We start from the raw sequence: 27,561 nt of genomic DNA on the forward strand, positions 1-27,561 counted from the left end.
TCCTGCATTATTCCTCTATCACGACTTCTTTGTCCTTGGGGGAACTTTAGTGCACTTTGCACTCACTTTTCAGGGTCTTGGGGAGGGTTATTTTTCTAACTCTCACTATTTTCTAATAGTCCCAGCGACCCTCTACAAGGTCACATAGGTTTGGGGTCCATTCGTGGTTCGCATTCCACTTTTGGAGTATATGGTTTGTGTTGCCACTATCCCTATGTGTCCCCATTGCATCCTATTGTAACTATACATTGTTTGCACTGTTTTCTAAGACTATACTGCATATTTTTGCTATTGTTTATATATATCTTGTGTATATTTCCTATCCTCTCACTGAGGGTACACTCTAAGATACTTTGGCATATTGTCATAAAAATAAAGTACCTTTATTTTTAGTATAACTGTGTATTGTGTTTTCTTATGATATTGTGCAAGTGACACTTGTGGTACTGTAGTAGCTTCACACGTCTCCTAGTTCAGCCTAAGCTGCTCTGCTAAGCTACCATTATCTATCAGCCTAAGCTGCTAGACACGCTATACCAGTGGTTCCCAAACTTTTTCGACCCGCGGCTCCCTTCATCTATATTTGCCATTGCCCGCGGCTCCCCATTATGTTACTTTTTTTTTTCTTCGGGTGGGCAATGTAAGCCCAGCCTCAGGAGTACTTTAATTATATCAACGAGCATAACATGGATGTTTTGTATGTTTCCTCCTCCCTGCTAGACCACATCTCCTCCAATTCAACCTCTCATTCTTAAACGTCTAAACAATGTAGCCACATCTCCCCCCTGTGTCACAATTGCTGTCCTCCATGCACGTGTTTTCTTCTCTGTTTACAACGTCATTACATTGCCTTGACCATACACACATATCACACCTCACCTTTGGTGCACACATTCTGCCTTCAATCTGGACACTTTCTCCTCTAAAACTACTTAACAGTACTTGATCATTCACCAGTGCTTAATTTGTGCTTGTTGTTTCCGGTGCTAAGCAAGGAAGAGAAAAACGAAATAGTGTCACAATGGGAGAAAACAGCTGCAAGAGTGAGCTGAAGGGGCAAGGAGTGGCTTTAAAATCATTAAAGAGGCCTGAGATGGCTTCAGTATTACACTGCCTCAGTATTCAATTTTCGCACATTTAATTGCAGCAGCCACATGGTTAAAAGGAGGACTTTGGGCACCGGCACGTTTTTATTACAAATTAAGCACTGCCGTTCACACTCCCACTCTGCAGTTTCTTGAGAATTTAGGAGGCACCGCTGCCTTAAATTATTTCAAAGGCTTCAGCTTTTGATAACTGTGCTTTCCAAGTTCCACTTGGTCTGTACCTCCCATAGCCGTTTTTCTGGCATCCCAACGAAAATTGCCTTCCCCTGGCAGTAAGACTCAGTAAGTAATCTGATTTGGGCATGCAAGTGAGGGAGGACTGTGGTCCTATAATTTATTTTTAACAATTTACTAGCATTTAGTAAACACAAATGGGGAAAAAGGAAAGGTGTGCTTAGTAATAAGAAAAGGGTGGAAGGTTAATCTTTCACAAAGCAGAAATGCTGCAATTTTCCCCTGGACTTGTCATCAACAAGGAACTAATAATTCTAATAATGTCTTCTAACCTAAATAAACAAACTCAACCTCTGTGTGTGTGCTGAATCAAGCTGTTAGCAGTTTTCTTCTGTCCCGAAACTACACAGGGGCCTCGTGCTCGCCCCTGGGACATAGCCATCAGTTTTAAAAACAGAACATTAGTTATTAATAATACTATATCGGTTCTGCTTAGGAGAATTTCCTGCACATTCCTGTGATCTCCGGTCCTGCGGTGCCCTCTCTCTCACCCTAGATTAGAAATCCTAATAATAATAACTATAATTACCTGATTATTGTAAATTCAACAAGGAACACGTCCGATGTGCACTTCAAGAGGATCCCACGGGAGCAATAACATTCCAGTGCTTTCGGCTTTTATTTAAGAACTAATCGCCGCAAAATACTTTAAACTTGTCGTAAACAGGTCATTTATAAACTGCACACATAAATCTTTTTAAAATGTTCAATTCATGTTTCCAAAATGTGCGTGGCGCCCCTGGCAACTTTTAACGGCGCACCACGGTGCCGCGGCGCACAGTTTGGGAACCACTGCCCTATACACTAATAAGGGATAACTGGGCCTGGTGCAAGGTGCAAGGACCCCTTGGTACTCACTACAAGCCAGTCCAGCCTCCTACAGGTGGATCCTTATCTTCTGCCTGCAGGTGGCTACCGCAGTGTTCAGTGGTCGTACCACGCTGGTGGTTGGTGTGGTACATTGGCTGTTGATGGGAGGTATCACTGCCATGGTCATTATTTGGCAGTCATTACCGTCGGCCTGGCGACGGTACTGCTGCTGTTGCGGCGGTCACCTGGCCGCCAAGGTCTTAATGAGGGCCAAAATCACCTACAGTGATAGTAAATGAGGAGCAGGGATTTCAGTACTGGGCCTTAGCGTATACCAACAGGCAAGAACTATGGTGAAAAGTGTAGGACGCTCTAGGAGGATAGGAATAGTTAAAGGGATAGGCGAGAACCAGTTTAGTACTAGGATAACGATGGCAAGTGATGCAAGAGCTGTTAGTAGCAGTGGGTTTGATGCTATTGAAGAAGTTGGAAAGGGTTGAGTTAAGTATAGGCAGTAATGAGGTGCAAGGATAATAAGTTTGACACATGGTGGAGAGGGAGAGGCATGCCAGGAAATAAAAACAAGCATTTGCAATGCAATGGGTCTCACGTTTGCTCGAGGTAGAGCTAGTAGCATTGTAAATTCCTAACAGGACTTTTCTTGCCACACAAACTGAAAATAAAAAGTAAAACAGTTGACATAAGTGAGCCAATTCAAATTGCGGCCGTGAGTGCAAAGAGAGAGACAAAAGGAAAAAGATGTTCGCTCGCAGTCAAGGTTATCGGCAAAGGTGCAATTATCCATGCAAAAGGATCGTTGTCCAAGGCAAAACTGCCCTAAGGAGGGACAAACATAAAGCAGTTACCAATGAAAACTAAGGATTTTTGAAAGGCAAGCCCATGAACGAGTGATAGTGATGGGCGTGCAGTGGGCATGGTTAAAAGCCCAGATACATACCAACGCATCGGAAAAACAGTGCTTGCGCGCTGCTATGCTCGACCTAAAAAGGGACAGTGAAAAAGAGAGGTGGAGGACCAGTGGAGTACCATGTTGGAGATGGCACGACAGAAGAGAGTTGAGTATCAGGGTATTCAACGGTATTGAAGAAGGTCGAGAAGTATGAGATTAATGACAGGCGTTTGTGAGACACAAAGTTGCTTTAACAGAAATGAGAAACAAGAATAAAACAGGAGATTGGAGAGAACAGGGACATTTAAAACAGAGTGAGCTGTCCTTATCTGCTAACAAACTCAGTTTCTTTGTTTAATGACAAAAGGGTGGTGGGGGCAATGCATGTATGTATTCTGTGAGGCTTCATCACATTAATAGCACAAAGATCTGAACGTACTGATCAGTATTTACATGTTTCATTTACACCGAGCGTTGTGAATATGATTCAGCCTATTTACTAAAATGCATGTAATTGTGGTACTTGGAAGCATCTCAAAGGGACAAAAAGGTGGGTGTGAATTATTCATCTAGAACAACGGTACTCAAAGTACGGCCCGCGGGCCGCCAGCGGCCCCACAGACCTAGCGTGGCGGCCCGCGAGACCTACGCCAAACGCCATATCATAATGGCAGCAGTATGTAAACATAGAAGAGGGCCGCGGGAGCATGCTCCCGCGGCCCTCCTCTATGTTTACATACGGCGGCCATTGTTTATGGCGTCGCCCTGACGATCCTAGAAGCCAAAGCCCCATAAAAGTCAGCGCTTGCAGCTAACTTTTACAGGGCTTTGGTCGTCTGCTTCCTGTCACCGGCTCCACGTCTGCTGCCCGCCTGCCTGCCTGCCTGCTGTTACACATTTGTGGCATCTTTACAGTGCTTTGAGTCAGGTAAGGCTCTTTGGTTATTTATTTATTTTTAATATAGTGTGTGTTACTGGGGTAGGCATGAGAGCAGATTGCGCTGTGTGTGTGCGCTGTGTGTGTGTGTTACTGGGGTAGGGGTGAGAGCAGATGGCGCTGTATGTGTGCGCGCTGTGTGTGTTACTGGGGTAGGGGTGAGAGCAGATTGCGCTGTGTGTGTGTGCTGTGTGTGTGTGTTACTGGGGTAGGGGTGAGAGCAGATGGCGCTGTATGTGTGCGCGCTGTGTGTGTTACTGGGGTAGGGGTGAGAGCAGATGGCGCTGTGTGTGTGCGCTGTGTGTGTGTGTTACTGGGGTGGGGTGAGAGCAGATGGCGCTGTGTGCAGATGGCGCAGTGTATGTTACTGGGGTAGGGGTGAGAGCAGATGGCGCTGTGTGTGTTACTGGGGTAGGGGTGGGAGCAGATGGCGCTGTGTGCAGATGGCGCTGTGTGTGTTACTGGGGTAGGGGTGGGAGCAGATGGCGCTGTGTGCAGATGGCGCAGTGTGTGTTACTGGGCTAGGGGTGGGAGCAGATGGCGCTGTGTGCAGATGGCGCAGTGTGTGTTACTGGGGTAGGGGTGAGAGCAGATGGCGCTGTGTGCAGACAGCGCTGTGTGTGTTACTGGGGTAGGGGTGGGAGCAGATGGCGCTGTGTGCAGATGGCATTGTTTAGCATTGTTTTGAAAAAGGGGGTGGGGTGGTTGTTCCCCCTCTAAGCCCCGCCCCCTCTAAGCCCCGCCCCCCGCTGTCACTTCAGTGCGGCCCTCGGCCGCAAACCATACTGCAATTTTGGCCCCCGAGAAAAAGTTTGTGAGTACCCATGATCTAGAACAATAAACTTCCCTAGATAAATTAGGCACTGATCGTTCATTACCTACTTCCGTCCGAGCGATGGATGTCAGGATGGCTAAGCAAAGCAGTCTCATTTTCAGGTTGAGCGTAGCAGCGCGCAATCTCTGCTTTCCGACGTGTTGTTATCAATCTGTGGGTGTTAACCCTGCCCCCCTCACGCCCATCACTTTAACGAAGCACTGCATGTACCAGGATACATCAGAGCTGGACTGGATGAGGTACTGACTTCTGCACTGAGGCATGCCGACAAAGAGATTGGTCTACAACTTCCAGATAGCGCCTACACCTGCCCCTGCATAGTGAGGTTTTGGGAAAGGAATAAAGTTCCTATCGCTGGATTGTGTAGTGTTGTATGCTGAGAATGAACACAGATCCCACAATGCAATATTTGCCCGGCGCACCAGCGCACCATGAGACTTTGATGGTGAGCAGACTGTGGAGATTACAATCTAAAATGGCAGGGTGAGATGATCCGAATGGATTTGTCTGTGTTTTACATTAATTAGTTATGCATAACAGCCTTTATTTAGGATGGCTAAATTGCTTCATAGGCTGCTGTTGTTGCTCCATATTAGTTCAGGGAAGCTTCCTCGCATTATCCATCTATTAAATCACAGATTACTTAATCCGTCATATTTTTCCAAGGGATTACTTCACTACATTTCAGATTACAACAAGTAATTGCCCATATTATGTTCCTTTGTATTACAATGCGAAAGTAATTTACTCCATGAAGATTACTGCACAAGAATAAAGAAGGTTACTGTGATTACTTTATCCGTGCATTTCATTACAGATTGTGATAACTTTGGTTACTCTAGCATGCAATATACACCAAGAGATTATTATGATCACTTTGCAACATCAAAGATTACAGAAGGATTGTCCAGTTTACATTGTTATGCCTTACACTGCTAAAGGGGATTGCTCTGATTAGATCTCCTCAGTAGATTAAAAAAGTTACAATCTGGACTGGTTTGGGGCCAGAAGACAGGCACAGGCAAGTGGGCTACAGTTCTGTTGTTTGCTTCTGCTGAAGGTAAATTGAAGTGCTTTGGTTATATGCAGGGCCACTGGAAATATGTGGCAGGGTTGACCAATTTATGTGGCAAAAAAAAGTCCAGTTATGCATTTACAATGCCAATAGCTCTAACTCAGCAAATGCGAGACCTATTGCATTGCAAATGCTTGTTTTCTACTGGCCTCACGTTAAGCGGCAGAAAATCAGAACAATGCTTAAGAGATCTCAGGACATATCACAGCACAGTCAAAATGTGCAGTTGTTTGTCTCATGAGCATCATTAAGAGTAAAGATGTACAACTCACGCACTTTGTGAAGATGTTGGAGGATTGTTTGTACTTTGTCCACTCAAGAGTGTGAAGCAAATCAAATAGAAGAGCCCGGATAAGATCATAATTTTGTTTTTTAGCACTTTATATATGCCAGATAAGATTTCCCCAAGGCATTACCTTTTTTCCGTGCCCTGCCTAAGAAGCTTACACCTCACTTCACACATTTTGTGACCTTGCTCCTGTGGTTGGGAAGGGATTGTGTGCGGCCTGCGTGAGATTATAGCCCTGCATCAGGTACTCTAATCATGGCTCCCTATGTCCATATGAGGAATCTTGCAGTTCTCATCGAGTTCATATTTTTAACCTCTTCACAACCCTACCATTATTATTGATGTTTAATCACTGAAACATACTTCATCTACCTACAAATCTACTTGACTAGACCCTCACCCCACGAGCCCTCTCCAGGATCCTAAATTGGCCACTGAATCACTACGCCTGCCCACTGTGTTTGTTGGAATTAATTGAAATCAATTATGTCTGTTGCATTCTTCCCCTTCTGTGGATGATGTAAAACACCTGCTACCTGGTTGTCTGTATAAGTACGTTGGAGTGGCCTCTGTGATGTAGGGATGTATAAATGACTAACACTTAATGATCGGATCTTTCAAGACTGCAGTTTTCTTTTGTTTGTTAAGTATTCATTCAGCCTTTTTTATTGTGTCCTGCTTTTATACATCTGTAGACTGTACATACATTTGCACTGTTTCTAAACACTCCTTATTTTGGCAAAACACTGAAGTTCAAGTTCAATCAAGTGATTTGTTAGGTATCAAGCAGATTTCCAAGTGCTGAAACCAAGATTAGAACCTGGATCTCTTGTCAGTACAGGTACCTTTGTCGCCCTGGGCTTCACCTGTCATGCCAAGACCACAGTGGAGGAATCAGAATACGATTTTGTAGTTGAGGATTGCATAGTAAAATCCGCAGAACTATAGCTGATGGTTAAAACTAAGCTGCATGTCTAGCAGGCTGCAATTTAGTCTAATTGCAGAAACTCCTATGTAATGGTCAGATTTCCAAGGATATTGTAACCAAAGTGTTTATTGTAAATACAAATATAGACCGATTAGCCAACTTAAAATAATCAATTAAAATTAAAAACGCATTTGCTGTAATGAAGCGGCTTCCTTCACAATCCAACCCTATGCAAATTAATAAAATAGAAAAAAATAAGTATGGTGAGTAAAAGTAAATTTACAAACCCCAAAATGGTCCGCGCCTGTATGCAGGTAACCATAAATTAAGGGTTTTGCTCTGTCATTTTCTACTGTCTTCCAGATGCAAGAATAAGAGGATTGTTGTGATGAAGACAGGCCAAAAACGTTTCTGCGAGGCAGGAAGGAAAAAAAGGTGATCCGTGAAGGGCACAATTACTTCCCGTTTTGGGATCACAGTGGACGTATTATATCCATCACTTCACAAAGTGTTAGAAGCTGTACCAGGACATGATCAGTAAATAAAGGTTTAGGTAAGACTTGTGCATTCATCCAAAGGCTTCTTGGTTCAGTGACCGTCCAAACTACTACACTCAATAGCCACCTTTTCTAGCACGGTTTCAGACCACCTACGGAGCCACTAAGCTAGCCCAGTGAACAACCACTTGACAGCTAGTTGATTAAATGATACATAAGTACCCAGGTATTTTACTAGCGTTGAACAAGAAAATTCAGTGGTTACGTCAGGATTCGAGATCCAGTTGCCATAATGACCAATATTCCAGCAGATGGTAAGTTATTATCTGCAGTCAATTAACAAGAATTCCACTGCCAAAATGCAGATTTAGCATGACGTTTTACTTGTGTGAATTACAGCGAATTCTATGAGTGGAGGCAGTAAGGGAGTACAGCTGGACTGGTGGTACTCAAAGGCATACATGTGTAGTACTGGCATATTGGTAGGGTCAAAAGCAAGGGCACTGGTTTTAAAATTCATCGTGGCTACATGAACTGAATGCAGCACGTAGATTGGAGTACTCATCTGGCACTACACGTCCCAAGGTGCGGTAAGTGTAATAGTATGACAGTGTTCTCTAGAAATATCCATATAAACTGTGCTTGGAGATCCTGGGGCCATGCATCCAGCACGAACCTATCACATAAAATCCCCTTACAGGCATCTAAAAGACAAGGATCGTATTGGATCTTTTGCTGAAACCTTGAAGATAAGTTGAAACCTCTCAGGTCACTGGTACTCAACCTCCTGGGTAACCTTGAAAGAGTAGCAATTTATTCATAAAATCGTAAAGGGCACCACTAAACTGTACGTCTGTAACAGGATCTGCTCCTATTTATCCCAGCCAAACTGGATTCTTCCAACCAAAACATTTTCAACATCCCAACAGCACAGTGCTTTTGCAGAGGAGGTAGATCCTTTCCAACCTACAGCCACATGTCTGAATCTCCTGCACAAATTTGCATTCTCTATTTCTGCATGAAGTTTAACCTTAGCACCTTCCCAGAAAACGTCACATGACACAACTGTCCTAGAATACTTGCACCACTGGCACATGACTGGTAATTTAGTTCGCAGGGCACACTGGACAGATCCTGATAAAATATCAACGCCACAGCAAAGTCAATACTACAAGAAAGAAAAAATCTGGATGGCCAAAACACGAACAAGAACCGCAGATCCCTCCAGTTGGTCATTTAGTATGTAATTTTAAATGCTCTCAACCCTAAAGTCAGACTGACAGGCATGCAACAGTATGTGCTCTACAAACCATTAAGGAGGCAGCCAAAGCATGCTGCAAGATATGGGGGCACATCTTCTTTGGGACTGGCCTGCAAGAGATAACAAACCAAACCCTAAAATAAAAACTAACATCCACTACACATTACTGCCAAAAATAGAAGTAATCTCCACCAATGTGGGCTACTCAATAAAGGCCATCCAGTACACACAGGACTACATCAGTACAGCGAGATCATAGTTCATTACACATTTAAATGGCTGCAGGCACATTACAAGGTTCTACTAAGAAATGTTTAATTCAGATGTGTTTCAGTTGGAAAAGATGTTGCCAATGCTATGTTTTGCATGGATTACGCGTGCTGTCAAAAACGGGAATAGAGATTCAGCATTCATTGCCAATGGTTGACCAGTTGTGCTGTATAAGATTTCAAGACCACAATGAGTGGGGTATTCCTGTTACAGCATTCTTAAAATCCAACTCCAGGAAGTGAAACCTACTTAAAGAGCTACAGAATACATAAAAGTGATTGGCATTAATTCAGTACACACGTAAGTAACCGTGAGGCAGAAACATGTCTAAAAGACTTCTACAAGTGCTAATGCTGGTGTTTGTCCTTGGGCCAAGCTTGTCTCACTAAGATGCCACCGGGGAGGAGGGATATGGCTTTCAGCTATGTGCTGGGCCAAAAGCCATATGAAAACATTCTAGGAGGCTTTCCTGCATCCACCTGCCAGGATATTTTTCGCAACTGTGAAGAAGATAACTTCCACATTTAGCCCACTAAGTGCAAATATCAAAAGATTTTAAGAGGAATCGTGCACCACTTTGAGAAAGCTGAAGAACCCAGGCCAGGATATGGGGGAAAACATAGGAGTTTTATGGGATGATGGAAGAACACTACATAGTTCAAAATCTAAACTACTCTTTGGACAGACAGTGTGAAAGATACAAAAAAATCATATTCGCTGATTTTTTTGACTGCCTTGAGGCACTCCTAAAATCTGAGTTCCTTGTAGGCTACTGTTCAGAACAATGCAAGCACGAACACTTCTAGTTTAGTCTTTAAACACCAAATTTGATTGCTTGTTAAAAATGTGCTGTACATATCTGGTTGAGCTAAGAGTTAAGCATATGATCCCGCCTGGAACGTGTTCGTTTTTATTTAGTATTAACGCCCAGGCAGAGAGGACACGAAAGTGAGGTAGGACTAAGTGTAAATTTAGTGACTTATTTTTGGTTGACTGATTGGGTTGTGGGCAGAAGTGACTTTGAGAATACTTTGTTCAACATGATTTTTTCCCTTTTTTACCCATTTTGTTGCACCAAACGTCGATTTGATTAAGCTTTTACCTCACTTCGCTTCAACACAAACAGTAAAAAAAAAAAAAGCTGTGGATAAGGAGCGACTGCCAAGAGTGTAATTCACATCTTCTGTGTCAGCGCTTCAAACACTGCCTGTGCATTTTTGTGTCTAGAGTCAACAGTGTTTGCTTTCATTCTAATTAAATCTTTTCAAAGTGAGAGAGGATTTAAAAGTAAAAAAAAAAAAGAAGAGAATAGTCAAATCATCAGTGTTGCCTCTTATGGATTTAAGGAGGAGACTTTAGCCTGTGCATGTAACTCACCATTCGGTCTTTCTTGGGGGACATGTTCATTGGCCGTGGTGTTCTGTTTGGAGACGGGTGAAAGTGTGTAACTTCCATCAAATGCAGAATTGGGTAAAGCTCCAAACTCCAGACGGTCCTGTGGAGGAAAAGACCCGCAATCTTAACAGCAGAAAAATACATACCACAGTGCATGCATTTCGCCAGTAAAATCAACCCCAAACTAGCAAATTGCAATACATTTCTAAGCAGTAGCTGTAAAGGTAAAATGCAAATGTTTACTTTTGGCTATAAATAAGCATTCTAATATTTTGATTAAGTAGAAAAAGTGGGATTTCGGGAGATGATGCTATATTCCCAGGAGCACACAGCGTGGTTGCAGAGAGAAGCCAGGATGGCTTCCAGATCCTAAAGTAGAACAAGCAGCCAACTTACCCAGATCTCAGAGCCAGACTTTAAAGATAATAGAACAATGGTCAACACATACACAACATCCTGAAATAAATCATCTACGAAGGTATTGCTATGCTTTAAAAGTTATTCCTAAAGCCCTACCTCTCAAGAGTAGAAAAAAATAAGTGCCAAGGATGGCATCTTTTATCGCATGCCTGGAAGGAATGTGTCCTCTAATGATGATGTTTCCCCGTTCTTGAAAGCAAACAAAATGATGCCTGCTAAAAATTAATAAATGGCTACTTCACTTTATCAAATGGTTGCCATCTCTGCTGTTATGCCCTCTACAAAAATTTTTTTTTTTCAAGCAATTAGCACCAGGAGCAAAGGTTTTCCCTGCCTGGTATCCTTTCCGTTGAGGTCACACCTTTTGTATGGTGTGTTCGAAAAGGAGGTACTTCAAGGATATGTAGTACCGATAAATGTCTACCTTTAAAAAAAAAAAAAGTATACATTATTAACTTCAATTGTCATTTTTCTAAAATGGAGTTTTCCGTGGACATTTACTTTTACCCCACGAATTGTTCACAGATGCACTCTGATGTGCCTCATTTTGAGGACTTGTTTTGATCACTCCGTTCGCTTTTAGCTTCTTGGGTTCAGAAGCAGAGATCTCCACACAAGCACTGGAGAAGCCAACAGATCGCTACTGTCACCGATTAGCTTTGCCAATGTTTTTGACGATGCTGTGCAGCATTGATTTAAAAAAAAACAAAAAAAAAAAAAACGATTGATGCGTGCATGGGCGTCTACATGTCACAATATCCATCAGCTGCATCTCGCAGTTGCGCGTGCACATGCGACAACGCATTCGCACACATGCACCAGCACCACCACCCATGTGCACGCCTCCTGAATGATGCAGGGGCCATTTTCGTTTTTTCAAAATGTGTCAATCAAATATGGAGGATGCTACTTGGAGAAGTAAATAAAAAGAAAATAAGTTTCACTTGTGTAAAAGCACATTTGTTAAAGGAGAGCAGGCTAGCAGCAAATACTAGCTGCGGGCCCTCCTGAAAAATTGTAAATATGTGTTTTAAGGAACGCAAGGGGTGGGGGAGAAAAGAAGGAACGGGTGAAGAGGCGGCGATGGGGGAAAGCAAAAGAGAATAGTCCGGGGAAACAAATGACAATGGGAATTACATTTAAAAAAAAATGGGGTGGAGGGAGAAGGGAGCAACACCGAGCGCGTGGTGTGGGGACAAGTATCTAACAAGGTGCAGCACATGAGGGGAGAGAGTGAGTAGAAGGTGGGGGGAACAACAAAGAGCGCAGGGGGGCAAGTAGAGTGACCACCTGTCCGTAATTTACACGGAAACTCCGTAATTCTAGCCTGTTGTCCGTTGTCTGTTACTGAGCTGACAACTGACAGCTTTTGTCCGTAATTTTGACACTGTCACTTTTTACAGTTTTCTGGCATATTATTCAACTGGCAGCTCCGTGGTGCAGATTTCAGAACCTGCTTTCAGTACAGTGTCCAAGGTTATTGAGCACTGAATAACTTAGGACATTTGAACAGCTCTAGCCTGTTGCTTGTGTTTTTTTTTTCCTGGCTTCTATTATGGTTTTCCCATTTATTTTAATGTTTTACTGTTTTCCGCTTATATAATTTGGCACTAAGATTTTTACTTACATTGCAGGTTTTCATTTGACCTGGACATTTTGATGTTTTCATTATTATTGATTAAGGTGGATAAGTGTTGGGATTAATGGATTGGTGGATCAGCAGAGGCATAGATGGATGACTAGGTGGTTAGAAAGATGAGTGGGTGAATAGTGTGGGTGTGATGTAGAGGGTATAAATGGGAGGATGGCTGAATAGATAATTGGAGAATTAATGGATCTTGAATAATGCCTAGGTAGATAGATGAATTGATTACTAGCTAGATAAATGGATAGACATGGGTGCTGGCATGGATGAATGAACAGATGGACGGATGGGTGAATGGATGATGGAATAGGGGCTTGGGCAGATGGGTGAATGAATATGGGTAGATGGAGTGATCTATGAGGGCGGATGGATCGATGCATATTGGTGGGTGCAAGGATGGCTAGTTGGAATAATAAATGGATGGATGCTTGGATAATGGATAAAACAGGCTGGATGGATGGAGTTTTCTGGGTCAGTGGATGGATGGATCTTGCTAGGTGTGTGCATGGATGGATGGATGAATCTGTGAAAATGGATAGATCTAGGTGGGGAATAGCTGGATGGGCAGATGGATGGATCTTAGTGGGTGCATGGATGGATATGTAAGAAAGGATGAATGGGTGGGTTCTTGGATAAATCTAGACAGCTTGATGAATAGATGGACCAAGTGTGCTTGGATGGATGGACGATGGATGGATGGATCTGTGTAAATTGATGGATCTTGAATGGAGGGATGGATACACAGAAGGATGGATGGATGGATGGATTTAGGTAGATGGATGAATACAGATGGATGGATCTTGGGGGCCGGAGGATGGATGACTGGACGGTTGTTCAATGTATTATTAACCTTTATATGAACCTTGGTATTACATGAGCTGAAGCTTGTTGTTATCAGATGAAGGGTGAGGGCTTCTGGCTTGGACATTGATATAAAGATGGTGCTCATACACATTTGAAGGTCTGTGAGCAACACTAGAGGTAGTTTCAAACCCTTCATTCAGGCACATAAACATTTTCTCTAGATTTCTTGTGATACAATCCAAGTGAGCATTTGACAGTGGTAACGTAAAACTCCAAAGATACCATATTGTTTAAGGGGTTGTTATTCTAAGGTGGCACAACCAAAATAAGCCAATTCCCTTCCCTGTAAAATGCTCTTGCACCAGCTCTGCAATATTTCAGCTGCATCAAATAGGAAGCTAGAATTTAGCTAAGACCATACTCCCATTTTACGACCAGAAAATACTTTATAGAAACCTCAAATTAGCAAAGGGGGAGAGAAAGACGTCCATATATTGAATTATGCTAAAAATCTCATGTCCAACTTTAGAGTTGCATTCTGGCAACCAATGTAGCTCTCTTGAGTGTCTTCCTGAGGATGGTTGCCCAAATGTCCACCAATTACACAAACTATTTGTAACTTGAACCTAAAGTCCATTGTCTGTTATTCATCCGACAACCAGAAATTGTCCACAATTTCATCACTGTTCCACTTTCTGTGAACAGACTTTATATTTACGTTACTACCGGATACAGCAAAACTCCCCGTCCATGTCTGGATGTCAAACAGATATGACCACATTACAAATTATTCTCATTATAACTATCATCATGGTAGTGTCCTCTCCAGGGTGCATAGCTGATAAAGTCTCCATTGATATGGCAGAGTTATCTATCAAAGATAGTGATAATTGTTCATTTTTCAACAAAAACTTAAACATTCAATTACTAAGGAAAAGTCCATAGTATGCTTTAGGGTTCTGCAAAAGAAAAATGAGGACATGAACTGAGGGTAATTTGAAGGACATAGCATCAAGAAAAAAGTAGTTGTGCTTTTCAAATGTGTTAACCTACCATTGCTTCAAAATCGGGATCAACTAGGTATGGTGGAAGAAAGTGTTTGTGGTGTCAAATGGTGCACAGTGGATTCGGTGCACTGTGCCACAGATTGTTGTAAACTGTTCCGAGGGTGATGGCGAAGAGTACCAAAGGTTGGAGTTCACTGTGCTCCTGGTGATTGTCCACTGCTTTTCTGGTGGCAGAGCATTGGACTGTGCATGATGGTGCAAAATGACACTGGTGGGGTTACACTATACAGTGAGTTTTGTTGCACTTTGCTAAGGGTTTGGTGCACTGTTCTGAGGGTGGTGGTGCAATGTGCCTAAGGTTATAGTTGAATGTGCTGAGGGCGGTGGTGCACTGTTCTGTAAGTGGTAATGCTCTGTGCTAATTAGGCTGGTGTCTAATACCATTGGTTGTGGTACTTAACACGGTGTGTAATGTGCACTCTGGAGTGCATGGTGGTATGCTGTTTTGGCACATCTCTGGTTTGATGATCAAAGTGAACACGTGTGGGATTTTATAAAATTCACATATGTGCTCCTCTTCTGCATCTCATTCAAGTTTTTAGGTTTGGCCTGTAATTAGTTGAGCTTCTTCAGCCAGTAACTTATTTCTCCCAGGAATCTACCGCTATTGAGGCAAGACATTGTCAATCGTATCTTTGATTTGACCACAGAAGTATTAGATTCACCTTTTTATTGGCTGATGGGTGTATCCAACTGGTTCATTTGAAAACGATGAGGGGCGACTATACTACTGAAAAGTAAACACTGTCATCACACATTTAATTTTGTGTCTCTTTCATGCACTGTTTATACAAAGTTATACAATTTTAATTGCTGTGCTCTGCAGTAGACATTTTTATCGCTTTGTCACCTCTCACATGTAAGCATCATGCCAGTTGGCTTTGCTAGTGCTTGTACAGGTCCTTGAAGTTACCACAAAGACTGATTCTAGGCTGATGGATACAAGGGTAGACCATGTACCATGGGGGGTAGGTTGTCTAAACCCATACACTACTTTTCAGAAAGATTCACAATTAAATACACACACTTAGATTCTCTAACTCCTTCAAACTTGCTCTAGTCAGTTACAGAAACACACAAAGTTACATAGTTGGATTTAACTCATACAAGATGTGCCTGAGAGGATAGACAGCCAAACCTACCTATATAGGTCTGGGTTTTTGAAGGTCAACTCCAGCATACTAAATAAATAGAATAGCAGACAAAAAAACATTTAAATTACTGTATAAACTCAAACATATGTACTGGGTGTCAGGTTGCCGCCAGTGCAGTCCCCTTCCCGCGGCCCCTATTGTGAGTTTCCCGCTGGGTCAGCGGAGGGAAACAGGGTTTCTGCCCACTGGCCCAGCGGGAAACAGCCCACAACGTTGCCAAGTGCATGGGCAGTGCAGGGGCCTCCATGGGGCCCCCTCCACCCCGTCTCTGTCAGCCTTTACATGGCGGGGCTACTCTTAATCCCAAGGGCAGCGTTGCATGCAGAGCTGCCCTGGCAGATTAGGACCGCCAGCACCTCCAGTGGAGGAGAAGTGGCCGTGCTGGCGGTCGAATCGTGATGCAACAGCCACGGTCGTAATGTGGCTGTCGGACCGCCACATTGGTGGCAGTCCAACCGCCACCGCGGCCCTGGCAGTCTTAAGACCGCCAGGGTCGTAATGAGGCCCATAGTCCGACACAGAACTTATTTTACCAGAATTAATAACAATAATGTTTAGAAAAAATGCTCAGTAATAAAACAATTTTGATTGTGAATTAGTTCATTTTGTGCTGCATATCATGACAATTATTTCCACCAATCAAGTGGTTATACATCATCTCCCCTACGTTTAAAAGTGAATGCACCCGCCCCGTGGCAAGATTTCAGCTTCAGGAAATAATGATACAGTTCAGTACATAGGCCCTCATTATGACTACGGCGGTCAAAACAGGTGAACCGCCAAAGTCACGCCAGCCAGGAGACTGCCAGTGTTGGCGGTCTTGAGACTGTCATATTATGACTCCTGGCAGCTCTCTGCCATAAATTGGGCGGAGAGCCGCCAGCAGCCATACTGGCGGTTGGCGGTCAAGGGGAGGTTGCTCCGCTGGCACCGCCGGATCTTCACAACACCGCCCGCTGTATTACAACTTTGTAATCGGTGTGGCGGTGTTGTGGTGACGGGGCGGTGCCGGCGGAGCAGGCCCCATGGCCCCCATTCCCTGCCCGAAGACCTCCGCGAGCAGGTAAGGTGATCGTCCGACAGGGAAGGGGGAAGTGGATGGGGGATTTTGAGTGTTGTGTTCGTGAATGGGGGGGTGAATGGAGGGCAGTGTATTTGTGTGTGTGTGCATGTATCTGTGGGAAAGTGCGAAAGCGTGTCTGTGGGGGTGCGGGGTGTCGTGGACATATATGTGTGTGTGGATGTGTGAGTGTGTGTGGTGTGTGCATGCGTGGATGGGGGTATGTGTGGGGTTCCTGGGTAGGGGAGGGTGGTGTCTACAGGGTTCGGGGAGGTGGTAGGGGAGCTGTGGCTGTTTCGGGGGTGGGGTAGTCACATACTCGCAACAGGAATGTTAGTTCCTGTCGCTGGTATCCTTTCTGCCAGGGATTTCCTGGCGGGGTTGCTGCCAGGAAATCCCTTGCAGAAAGGAGACTCATAATACCATCAGTGGTATGAGTCGGAACGCCGGCCGAAGGTAGTACACCTTCGGCCTGATGGTCACACCGCCCTGGTGGTACAGGCGGTGAACTGGTTGCTTTGCAGCCCATTCACCTCTGTGATCATAGTTTGGCGGTCGTGCTCTGCCACGCTGTCGCCCACCATAGTGTCTTCTGTTGACATGTGTAGGGGACCTGCATGCCTCTGGCTGCAATTTCAGCAAGTCCATTAGTACCTTCACTCTTTTGTGGTTGATAAAATGAGGACCAATCAGTTGGTTAACAATATTACCTGCTCCTCAACAAGGGACTATGGAGCTTCTCATGTAAATGGTCAAAACCTGTTTTTATCACAACACCAGAGACTGCAGCAAAGGTCTGAATTTGGTGGACCTATGCTGGTTCTCACACAAAAACAATCTTCCTTCTTTCAGAGTGTCTTTCATTTCACCTCCATCAGCAGACCTTCTGCTATATCTCTACGGGCCCTATATGTATTCAGTTTTTAAAGACACGCTGCATGTACATATATCGACTAGACAGAGGGCTTATAAACTTCATACTTTTCCACAAAGGGGAAAATGAAGGGACGGGACAGCAGCGACATGGTCTTTTTTGTGGAAACAAATAATTTCTTCGTCTGTGCATTCAGAATCAACTGGTTGGCTCAAAGGCAGAATGTTCTTAAATTGCAGGTAGGTGGCACCTGTGCCCTTGCCGTCCTGAGACTGTTTTTGCAAATAAACTTACATAGAGCTTTATAACCCTGATGAACAACTGAAGGGCTGTCGATGGATAGGTCGCATGTTACTCTTATCTGTTGGCCCGTGAGTGAGAGTGCATTCGGTTTTGAACCTTCTATGCTCCATTCAGATAAACCAATGCAACTACAGACACACATTTGCCCTACGATGTGGATGGTTTAAAAAAAGCAGTATCCTTCTAGGGAACCAATTTAAATGATCAAGATATCAAATGTTTATTTTGACTCGACATATCTGCAGTTGTTGAATTTTTGCTATGGGGCAGTGTTTTGCTCCCTTCCTGACTGCCACCACCACTGAAGTATCAGAACCTCAGGTTGGATAGGTATGAGGTTAAACCAACCGCTCTGCACTCATCCATCCACTGGCAGAAGGAATTAAATCATGTTTTTTTGAGTTTTTCTACCCTAGAGGGCATCAAGAAAGCTCCATAATCATATGTATTCGTCAGCGTCCCCTTCCAATTGAAAATCCAGGCTGTGGCAGAATTCAGCAGGACTTGCAGTTCAGATCACTGTGCTCTGAATGAGCCAGCAAACATGCAGAAAAAGATCTCTTTTTCCCAACTCTTTGATAAATGACACAATCAATATCCCAACAACTGATCAGCAAGCAGCCTAATTAAAGTGTTCAGCTAGTAAAACAAAGCTGTCATGCAGGCCTCCATTAGTGTCCTGGCCAATAAAAAAATAATGGATAGTTTGAAGATATTCACCTCGTAAGATGCCAGGATGCACCGGTCGGAGGGGGGAGATGAATTGGGGGAGGGGTAGGTGAAAGGACAGCTCGCAAACCACTTTTTTCCAAGCTAGAAATTCAGACCTAAATGGGATTAAAATTGAACCTACAGAATATCCTACGCAATTAATTTCTGCTTAAAACGAATTTGATTCAATCACGAATTCATTATGTATTCTTTATGAGGAGCTCGTCAAAGCTCTTTAGATAACTCATACATCAAAACATTATATATATGTTTTGACTGGGAAACGCGATATTTCTCAGTAGGATCTTTTATTTTTCTAGCAGCCTGATGTTAAGCATTTCGGTGCTGCTGCTAACATCTAATGAAGTTATGAATTTGGGTCAGAGCGAGAGATGGAGATATTCACCAATATTTGCTATTATTATTGGAGTATAGTAGAAATGCACAGGTCAGTAACAATGAAACATTACAAATACACAATAAAGTGGAAGAAAGCAGGGTCTCTATCTAGTTTTAGTCCAGGGAAAATAGGATGTGAAACTCCCCAGGAGCAACCTATCTTTTGGGCTTAGAACAAACAGGAAATGGGTCATCCGTGGGGAGAGGTGAGCAAAAAAAAGCATGAAATGCAAGGCATAGCCAAGTGAAACTGGGGACAAAGGATTGGACTCAAGCACAAGAGGACTGCAATGATGGTCATGGCCATGCGGGAGGGTCTAGAAATATCTGTCAACCAAGTGAAAGGGACAAAGCTCATCAAGAGTAGATGATAACCCTTCACCAGGAAAATTACTTCTGGGACTACAACAGCCAGCTGAAACATTACAGTACAGCTCCCCACTCCAGCTACACATGGCCTTTAGGAAAATAAACCAGAGTTGGCTATCTCAATCCACCTTGAGGACCGGCGTACATAAGTTGACACAGGTTAGGCGGCTAAAAGACCCAAACTCTCAATACAAACCACCATGCAGACTACACAACTCACATGGCTTGGGTTGAAAAGTTACAACACCTACAACTACCTTTATGGACTCCACCTATAAGAATAAACAATATTCTATCAGGGATGCACCAATAAATGGTAACTGTGTCTTCACTCTGCACTATCAAGAGTCTTCAAACACAAAATATGATGGCGAGGTGGTGTTCAATGTCTGTAAACTCAACAAGTTTCAGGTGAATACCATTCTCCCGACTGCCTACACTTTATCTTCAAGGACATGTGAACAGGCCATTGAGTCTTTTATGGTCCATGCCCCTCTCACCCGCCTCTTCAACTTCCCCCGCACCCTTTAAGAGACATTGCACCCTTTCCAGTAATTAAAACCTACATTGCACTTCGGGCAAAAAAGCTCTGTAAATTGAACATCTTTTCAGAAACCTGCAAGCCTGGGACTCAGTCCTAGGGCTGATCCAGTCTGTTTCTGAAGCTGATAAAAAATGAGTACCATTGAGCTGATTAATGTATCACACTTATTCTTCGAGTGCATGCAGCCTAGCTGTGTTATGCAAATTACTATGTTAAAAGTGTTAATTAATTTCCGCACTGTTGCTGCAGATGAATGCCCCAAACCTAGCTTTTTACTCAAGCAGACCAATGTTGTCAGTTGGGCTGAAACAGTGAACATACACAGAGGATCTACTGCCTCTTATGAGCAAACCTGCACAGGATTATAGGTGGGAATGTGATCTGGACTGTGGCTCATCATTGACGAATGTACGTAAATGAGCATCCTTTTACATACATTTGCCAACCAGGAGCCATATTCATGACCACATTCATTACAAAGGGGTCACTTCAGCCTTAGGCAGGATCAATCATACGAGGGAGTATCACCTTATCGTTTGCTCATAAAGCAGTTGGGAGGGTGTATTACAGCTTATTGGCTTATTATCGACTCCCTAAACCCCCCTCTTGTTGCATTACAAAGAAAAACTGACAGGATTTGGATAATCCCATGTCTACCGTGGCCAATATTAATACAGTAAAGAGTTCGGACTCCTTTTATTTACAAAAAGCATGTTTCGGGAAATTCCAAATGTATATATGTTGTTCATGAATGGAGTTCTTTAGGGAACTACAAGCTGCAATTTCAATCTGTTAAAGGGTTATGAGAACCTAAGAAGGGCAATTACCTTCAAGAACCTAAAGGAAGTGGGTTCTTTCAGGCCTTAAACTCTAATTTTGGTCATCAGTTGTGACTCACCTACTGTGACCATGTTCTGTCCAGAAAAACAGACCATATATCGTTCAATCATGATCTACTCCTGAGTAAAATGTGGATAAGCATTTGTTAAATATACTTTCCTACTCCTTTTCAAGCAAATGTGTCTAAACGCTTTATAAACTCTGGCTAAGATGTGGCTGATCTCTGTACATTTCTCAGGACACCACTGGTATCTTGCTATACACAATTGCGGTTAAAAGATTGCTTATGTATGGTCTTCAAGACCCCAAACAACAGACTGTGGGTAGAAATGTAATCCCTAAATACCTGTCAAATTAGATGGCAGTATTCTATGAACTGATTGATGATATCAGCTAGCTGAAAGAAAAGCTCTATTCTTGCAGTTATTGTTGATGCAGGATTTCCTAACAAAAATAATAGGGACACCCAATGTTCTGAAGGAATGCCTTTTTAATACAATGCTAGCAACTGTATGAATACAATTATTAGGTGAGTTACATTTGATATTTGGACATTCGAAGTCAGAGGAAATAAAGACACAGTCATGGTCAAAAATAGTGAGGGGACAGTGATCTGGACAAACACAATTTGCACTCAAAAAACACAGAAGCTCAATACCATGCAAAATTAAGTTATGGCTTGTCAGGGCACTTTTTGGTCTGCATTACATACCTCACAAACTTCCGCAAAGGGGACAAAATGACAGTGTTGTCTTTCCAAAATGAAAAGAGCCAGAGGTTGACTTGATCCCGATCCCTAGCAGAGCCTTAAACTCTAGTTTAGAGCTCCTCTCACCATCTCTAGTTTAGAGCTCCTCTCACTCTACCTGTCCCCCCCCCTCCCTCGCGCTTTCCCGCCGCGACCTCCTGCACGCCCCCGCCCCCCAGCTCCCATTCGCCCCCAGCTGACCCCTCCCCCCCCTCCTACCTCTTATGGCGGCCGCTGCGCGACAGTGGTAGCGACCCTTGACCCAAGGGTAGGTCGCTCCCCCTGCCGCTGCAGCTCCTCCAAGTTCCCGAGTTCCTGTGTTCCTGAGACCCACCTAACTGTAAGTACCCCCCTCCTCCCAGCCCCTCGCCCTGCCCCGCGCCACTCACCTTCTCTCCTGCTCCTGCTTCTTTTCCTCCTCTCTGTCTCTTCCTCCTCGCTCCCCCTCTGCAATCTTCTTCTGTGTTCTTCTGTTCTTCTGTTCTTCCCTTCTGTTCTTCTGTGTTCTTCCGGTCTTCTGTGTTCTTCTTCTCTGTTCTTCTCGGTGCTTCTGTGTTCTTCTTCTCGGTTCTTCTGTGTTCTTCTCTGTTCTTCTCTGTTCTTCTCTGTTCTTCTGCTCTTCCGATCTTCTGTTCTTCTGTTCTTCTGTCTTCTGCTCTTCTGTTCTTCCGTCTTCTGCTCTTCCGGTCTTCTGCTCTTCCGGTCTTCTGTTCTTCTGTCTTCTGGTCTTCTGTCTTCTGGTCTCCTGTCTTCGGCTCTTCTACCTCCTCCGTCTTCTTCCCCCGAGCCTGCCCTCCTGCTCCTTCCTCATCCCCCTCCCTCACTCGCCTCCCCCTCTCTCACCCCTAGCTAACCCGTTCGCTATCTACCTCCCTCACTCCTCCTATCTTCCTATCTCTCTAGCTCCCTATCTCACTATCTAACTCCCCCACTCTCCACCTCCTCCTACCTACCTATCTGTCTATCTATCTATTTCCCTATCTATCGACTTCTCTATCTATTTTCTCTATCTATTTCTCTATCTCTCCCCCCCTCCCGCCACCCCCTCTACTACCTATCTCCCTATCCTCTCACTCTACCTCTCTCCCTCACCCACCTCTACAACCCCCCCTCCCCTATCTTCACAACCCTACTCCTATCTCTCTCCCTAATCTCCAAACCTCCTAACACTCACCCTCCTCCACCCTAAACCCCCTCCCCCAGCTCCTCTCACTCTACCTGTCCCCCCCCCCCTCCCTCGCGCTTTCCCGCCGCGACCTCCTGCACGCCCCCGCCCCCCAGCTCCCATTCGCCCCCAGCTGACCCCTCCCCCCCCTCCTACCTCTTATTGCGCCCGTCCGCGCCTGGCCCGCGCCCAGCGCCACGACCCCTGGTCCCCAGCTCCCCCAAGCCCCGCTGATCCGCTACGACCCCACCACCCTCCACTCCCTCAACCCAGGGCGCTCCAAAACCTGCTTCCTAGCTCACCCCAAACACACCCATGGACCCTTCGCCTGCAACTCCTGCAAACGCATCTTCCACCACGCAACTACCACGACCACAAGCCCACGCGCCATCAACCACCTCAAGTGCATCCTGATCAACGCTCGTTCCGTCCACAAGCACGCCGTTGAACTTTGGGACCTCCTGGACTCCACAGCCCCGGACGTCGCCTTCATCACGGAGACATGGATGAACGCCTCCTCTGCTCCAGACATCGCTACCCGCCATCCCCGAAGGCTACAAGATCTCCAGAAAAGACCGCACCAACCAAGTAGGAGGAGGTGTCGCCATCATCTTCAAAGACTCCATCAGCGTCACCACCTCCACCGAAGACCCCCCCCTCGCCGCTGAACACCTGCATTTTCAGATTCGCACCGACCCAAGGACCACCCTCAGAGGATCCCTCGTCTACCGTCCTCCCGGACCTCGCGCCTCTTTCAGCGACGCCATCGCCGACTTCATCTCCCCGCACGCCCTCGCCTCACCGGACTACATCCTCCTAGGCGACCTCAACTTCCATCTGGAACAAAACAACGACCCCAACACCACCACCCTGCTCGACAACCTCGCCAACCTCGGCCTCAAACAACTGGTGAACACCGCCACCCACATCGCCGGACACACGCTCGACCCTATCTTCTCCGCCAGCAAACACGTCTTCTTCAGCCACACCTCTGCCCTACACTGGACCGACCACAGCTGCGTCCACTTCACATTCCGACGCGAGACCTCCCACCTCCGCACTCAACCCATCCCTCATCGACAGTGGAACAAGATCCCTGAAGAGCAACTCTTCTCCGCTCTCGCCGCCAACCAACCCACCCTCACCACCGACCCCAACGACGCAGCTCTCAACCTCACAAACTGGATCTCCAACTGCGCTGACAACCTTGCTCCCCTCAAACGCACGCATCGACAGACCAACACCAAAAAACCTCTCTGGTTCTCTGACACCCTCAAAGAATCAAAGAAAACTTGTCGTGCCCTTGAGAAGGCCTGGCGCAAGGACCACACCGCTGACAACATGACCGCCCTCAAGAACGCTACACGCGAACACCACCACCTGATCCGCACTGCCAAAAGGAACTTTTTCACCGACAGACTAGACAAAAACAGCCACAACAGCAGAGAACTCTTCAGCATCGTCAAAGAGTTCTCCAACCCCAGCGCCAGCGCCAACGCCGTCACGCCCTCACAGGATTTGTGCGAATCCCTCGCCACTTTCTTCCATCGCAAGATCAGCGACCTCCACGACAGCTTCGGACACCAGACCCAACCATACACCACTGAACCCGCTTCCCCGGACATCACCCTCAACAACTGGACCCACATCAACACGGAAGAAACCAAATCCATCATGAACTCTATCCACTCCGGCGCCCCTTCGGACCCCTGCCCGCACTTCATCTTTAACAAAGCCGACAACATCATCGCCCCGCACCTCCAGACCGTCATCAACTCTTCTTTTTCTTCTGCTACCTTCCCCGAATGCTGGAAGCACGCTGAAGTCAACGCCCTACTAAAGAAACCTACGGCTGACCCAAGCGACCTGAAAAACTTCCGCCCCATCTCTCTTCTACCTTTCCCAGCCAAGGTAATAGAAAAGACCGTCAACAAACAGCTGACCACCTTCCTGGAAGACAACAACCTGCTCGACCCTTCACAAACCGGATTCCGAACCAACCACAGCACGGAAACCGCCCTCATCTCAGTCACAGACGACATCAGAACCCTGATGGACAACGGTGAAACAGTCGCCCTCATTCTCCTCGACCTCTCGGCTGCCTTTGACACCGTCTGTCACCGCACCCTAATCACCCGCCTACGCTCCACCGGGATCCAAGGCCAGGCCCTGGACTGGATCGCCTCCTTCCTCGCTAACCGCTCCCAAAGAGTTTACCTCCCTCCGTTTCGCTCAGAACCCACCAAGATCATCTGCGGCGTACCTCAAGGCTCATCGCTCAGCCCGACACTCTTCAATGTCTACATGAGCCCCCTCGCCGACATCGTACGCAAGCACGACATCATCATCACCTCCTACGCCGACGACACCCAACTTGTACTCTCCCTCACCAAGGACCCCGCCAGCGCCAAGACCAACCTACAAGAGGGTATGAAGGACGTCGCAGATTGGATGAGGCTCAGCCGCCTAAAGCTGAACTCTGAAAAAACGGAAGTCCTCATCCTCGGCAACACCCCGTCCGCCTGGGACGACTCCTGGTGGCCCACGGCCCTCGGCACCGCACCGACCCCCGCAGACCACGCCCGCAACCTCGGCTTCATCTTGGACCCTCTTCTCACCATGACCAAGCAAGTCAACGCCGTGTCCTCCGCCTGCTTCCTCACTCTCCGCATGCTCCGCAAGATCTTCCGCTGGATCCCCGCCGACACCAGAAAAACCGTGACCCACGCCCTTGTCACGAGTCGCCTGGACTACGGCAACACCCTCTACGCCGGGACCACCGCCAAACTCCAAAACCGCCTGCAACGCATCCAAAACGCCTCGGCCCGCCTCATCCTCGACGTACCCCGCAACAGCCACATCTCCGCACACCTGAGACACCTGCATTGGCTCCCAGTCAGCAAAAGGATCACCTTCCGTCTTCTCACCCACGCACACAAAGCCCTCCACAACAAGGGACCGGAATACCTCAACAGACGCCTCAGCTTCTACGTCCCCACCCGCCCCCTCCGCTCCGCTGGCCTCGCACTTGCTGCCGTCCCTCGCACCCGCCGCTCCACGGCGGGTGGGAGATCTTTCTCCTTCCTGGCGGCCAAGACCTGGAACTCCCTCCCCACCAGCCTCAGGACCACCCAGGACCACTCCGCTTTCCGGAGACTCCTAAAGACTTGGCTGTTCGAGCAGCGATAACCCCCCCTTTCCCCCCTAGCGCCTTGAGACCCGCACGGGTGAGTAGCGCGCTTTATAAATGTTAATGATTTGATTTGATTTGACTTGATCCCGATCCCTAGCAGAGCCTTAAACTCTAGTGGGACATTATCTTTACATTTTTTATGCAATTTAACATCCTACCCAATTTAAAGGCCATTCTTTGGACCCTTTCCATGAAATTGCCACCTTCGAACAAGTACTAATTCCGTAAGTACTTCCCATTACAATTCTTCAGGAATGGAGTAAATCAGGAATCTCTCAAATAGACCTGCTATGAGGCACGGTATACAACAGCTCCTGAAAAAAAAAATCGACCATTGTCTCTGTTTTGCTGAAAGAATTAGTGACCAGATTGTATTTTACTACTGAAAACATCTGAACTGTTCTGATCCATCACACACCAAAAAAGGGCGAGATAGCATGCCAGGGGCACGCTTTCAAGACAGACAAACCCTAGTGTGCACTGTCTTTACCAGGAACTTTCCTTATGCCTATAGACCTTCAGAACACCTATTTTGACATCTCCACCTATTGATGCATAATGGTTCCTTAGGATCGCCATCCTGATAGTTCCAATTTAGAATACGGCCTTCACAAAACGTTACTGGCACCCTTGGTAGATTTGTCACCCTTTATCACAAAGACTGGCTAGGCCTCGAATCATCTTATTATCTGGCGGACGAGAACTCAAATAATTTAGCAATTCTCCTTCTGCATCATGGATAGCTCCATAATCTCTTAAAATCCCCACTCTGTTCACCAGTGCAAGGTTAGACACACTGTCTTGTATGGTTTCTCTTCTTTATCAGCTCTTGGTATTACAAACACATTTCTCCTCGACGTTACCAGAGGCAGCTTGTTGAGGAAGTGGCTCAAGGTCAAGTGGCACACAGTGACGTGTCTTTTTCTGAAACCTAGGTCTGGGCTATGATATGATTTGATTTGCAAAATTTATAAAGCTTAGAGAATTATTTCTTAAGAGGTGTCCTGGTGTGTGAGGTGGACATATGACATTGTAGCACCGGCTGCTTATCAAATTAGAAAGAGGGTGTATGACAACCTCTGGCCAATGACATCCACTCCCATGGGCAACTGAGTTCAGAAGCCTACAGCCAAATGGCCACACATGGACCTGTTGGTCTCCTCTTTTTGGATCTGCACGTTTGACTGTTGCTGGATGATCCGGTCTAGATTATGGATCTGGGTTAATGATAAAGATCAGGGCAATAAGGGAGTAAAGCCATGCTCCAGAATTATCCAGAATCTTTGTCCTCTTTAGGAGCACCCAGCACATTAGACAGCCAAGGGCTTTATTAGGTATAGAGCCCTTTGGGCACAATGGCTGTGTGAGCCCGCTCTGTGTGCCCACAGGCACTATGGTACAACAAAAGTGCTACAGATGCATGTGAGGCTCTTTTCTGTAATACTTCTGTGGCCCCGTGCAAATAAGGGAATGACTTTGCCTCTGCACCCACATCCTATTATGGATGTGGGTGTAGAATTAAACAGGCCCTTGGGTGTCACGTTGTCAGTGCACCCCTCGAAATCAGCTCTCTGGAGGGTAGAATGGGGGGCCCCATGACCCCCACCCTGATAACCCCGTGCAGGTGGGTGCAGTCACTCACTGCACCTGCCTGCAAGGAGATCTATGCCCCCTCTTCAAAGTGCAGGTGGGTCTGAACTTGAGACATGGAGCTGCTT

The 27,561-nt window shown here is 45.7% G+C and overlaps 1 protein-coding gene across 2 annotated transcripts in view; it reads right to left on the bottom strand.

Moving 5' to 3' along the window:
- The window catches only part of PARD3B (par-3 family cell polarity regulator beta), a 2,030,765-nt gene that overhangs the window by 877,101 nt on the left and 1,126,103 nt on the right, over positions 1 to 27,561 (bottom strand). For both annotated transcript variants that reach the window (XM_069225990.1, XM_069225989.1), the window contains one exon: positions 10,530 to 10,647. In XM_069225990.1, the coding sequence (XP_069082091.1) occupies positions 10,530 to 10,647 (118 nt within the window). The remainder of the gene's footprint in view (positions 1 to 10,529; positions 10,648 to 27,561) is intronic.

The sequence above is a fragment of the Pleurodeles waltl genome, chromosome 3_1 (genome assembly GCF_031143425.1).
Source record: "Pleurodeles waltl isolate 20211129_DDA chromosome 3_1, aPleWal1.hap1.20221129, whole genome shotgun sequence".
NCBI classification, from domain to species: domain Eukaryota; kingdom Metazoa; phylum Chordata; class Amphibia; order Caudata; family Salamandridae; genus Pleurodeles; species Pleurodeles waltl.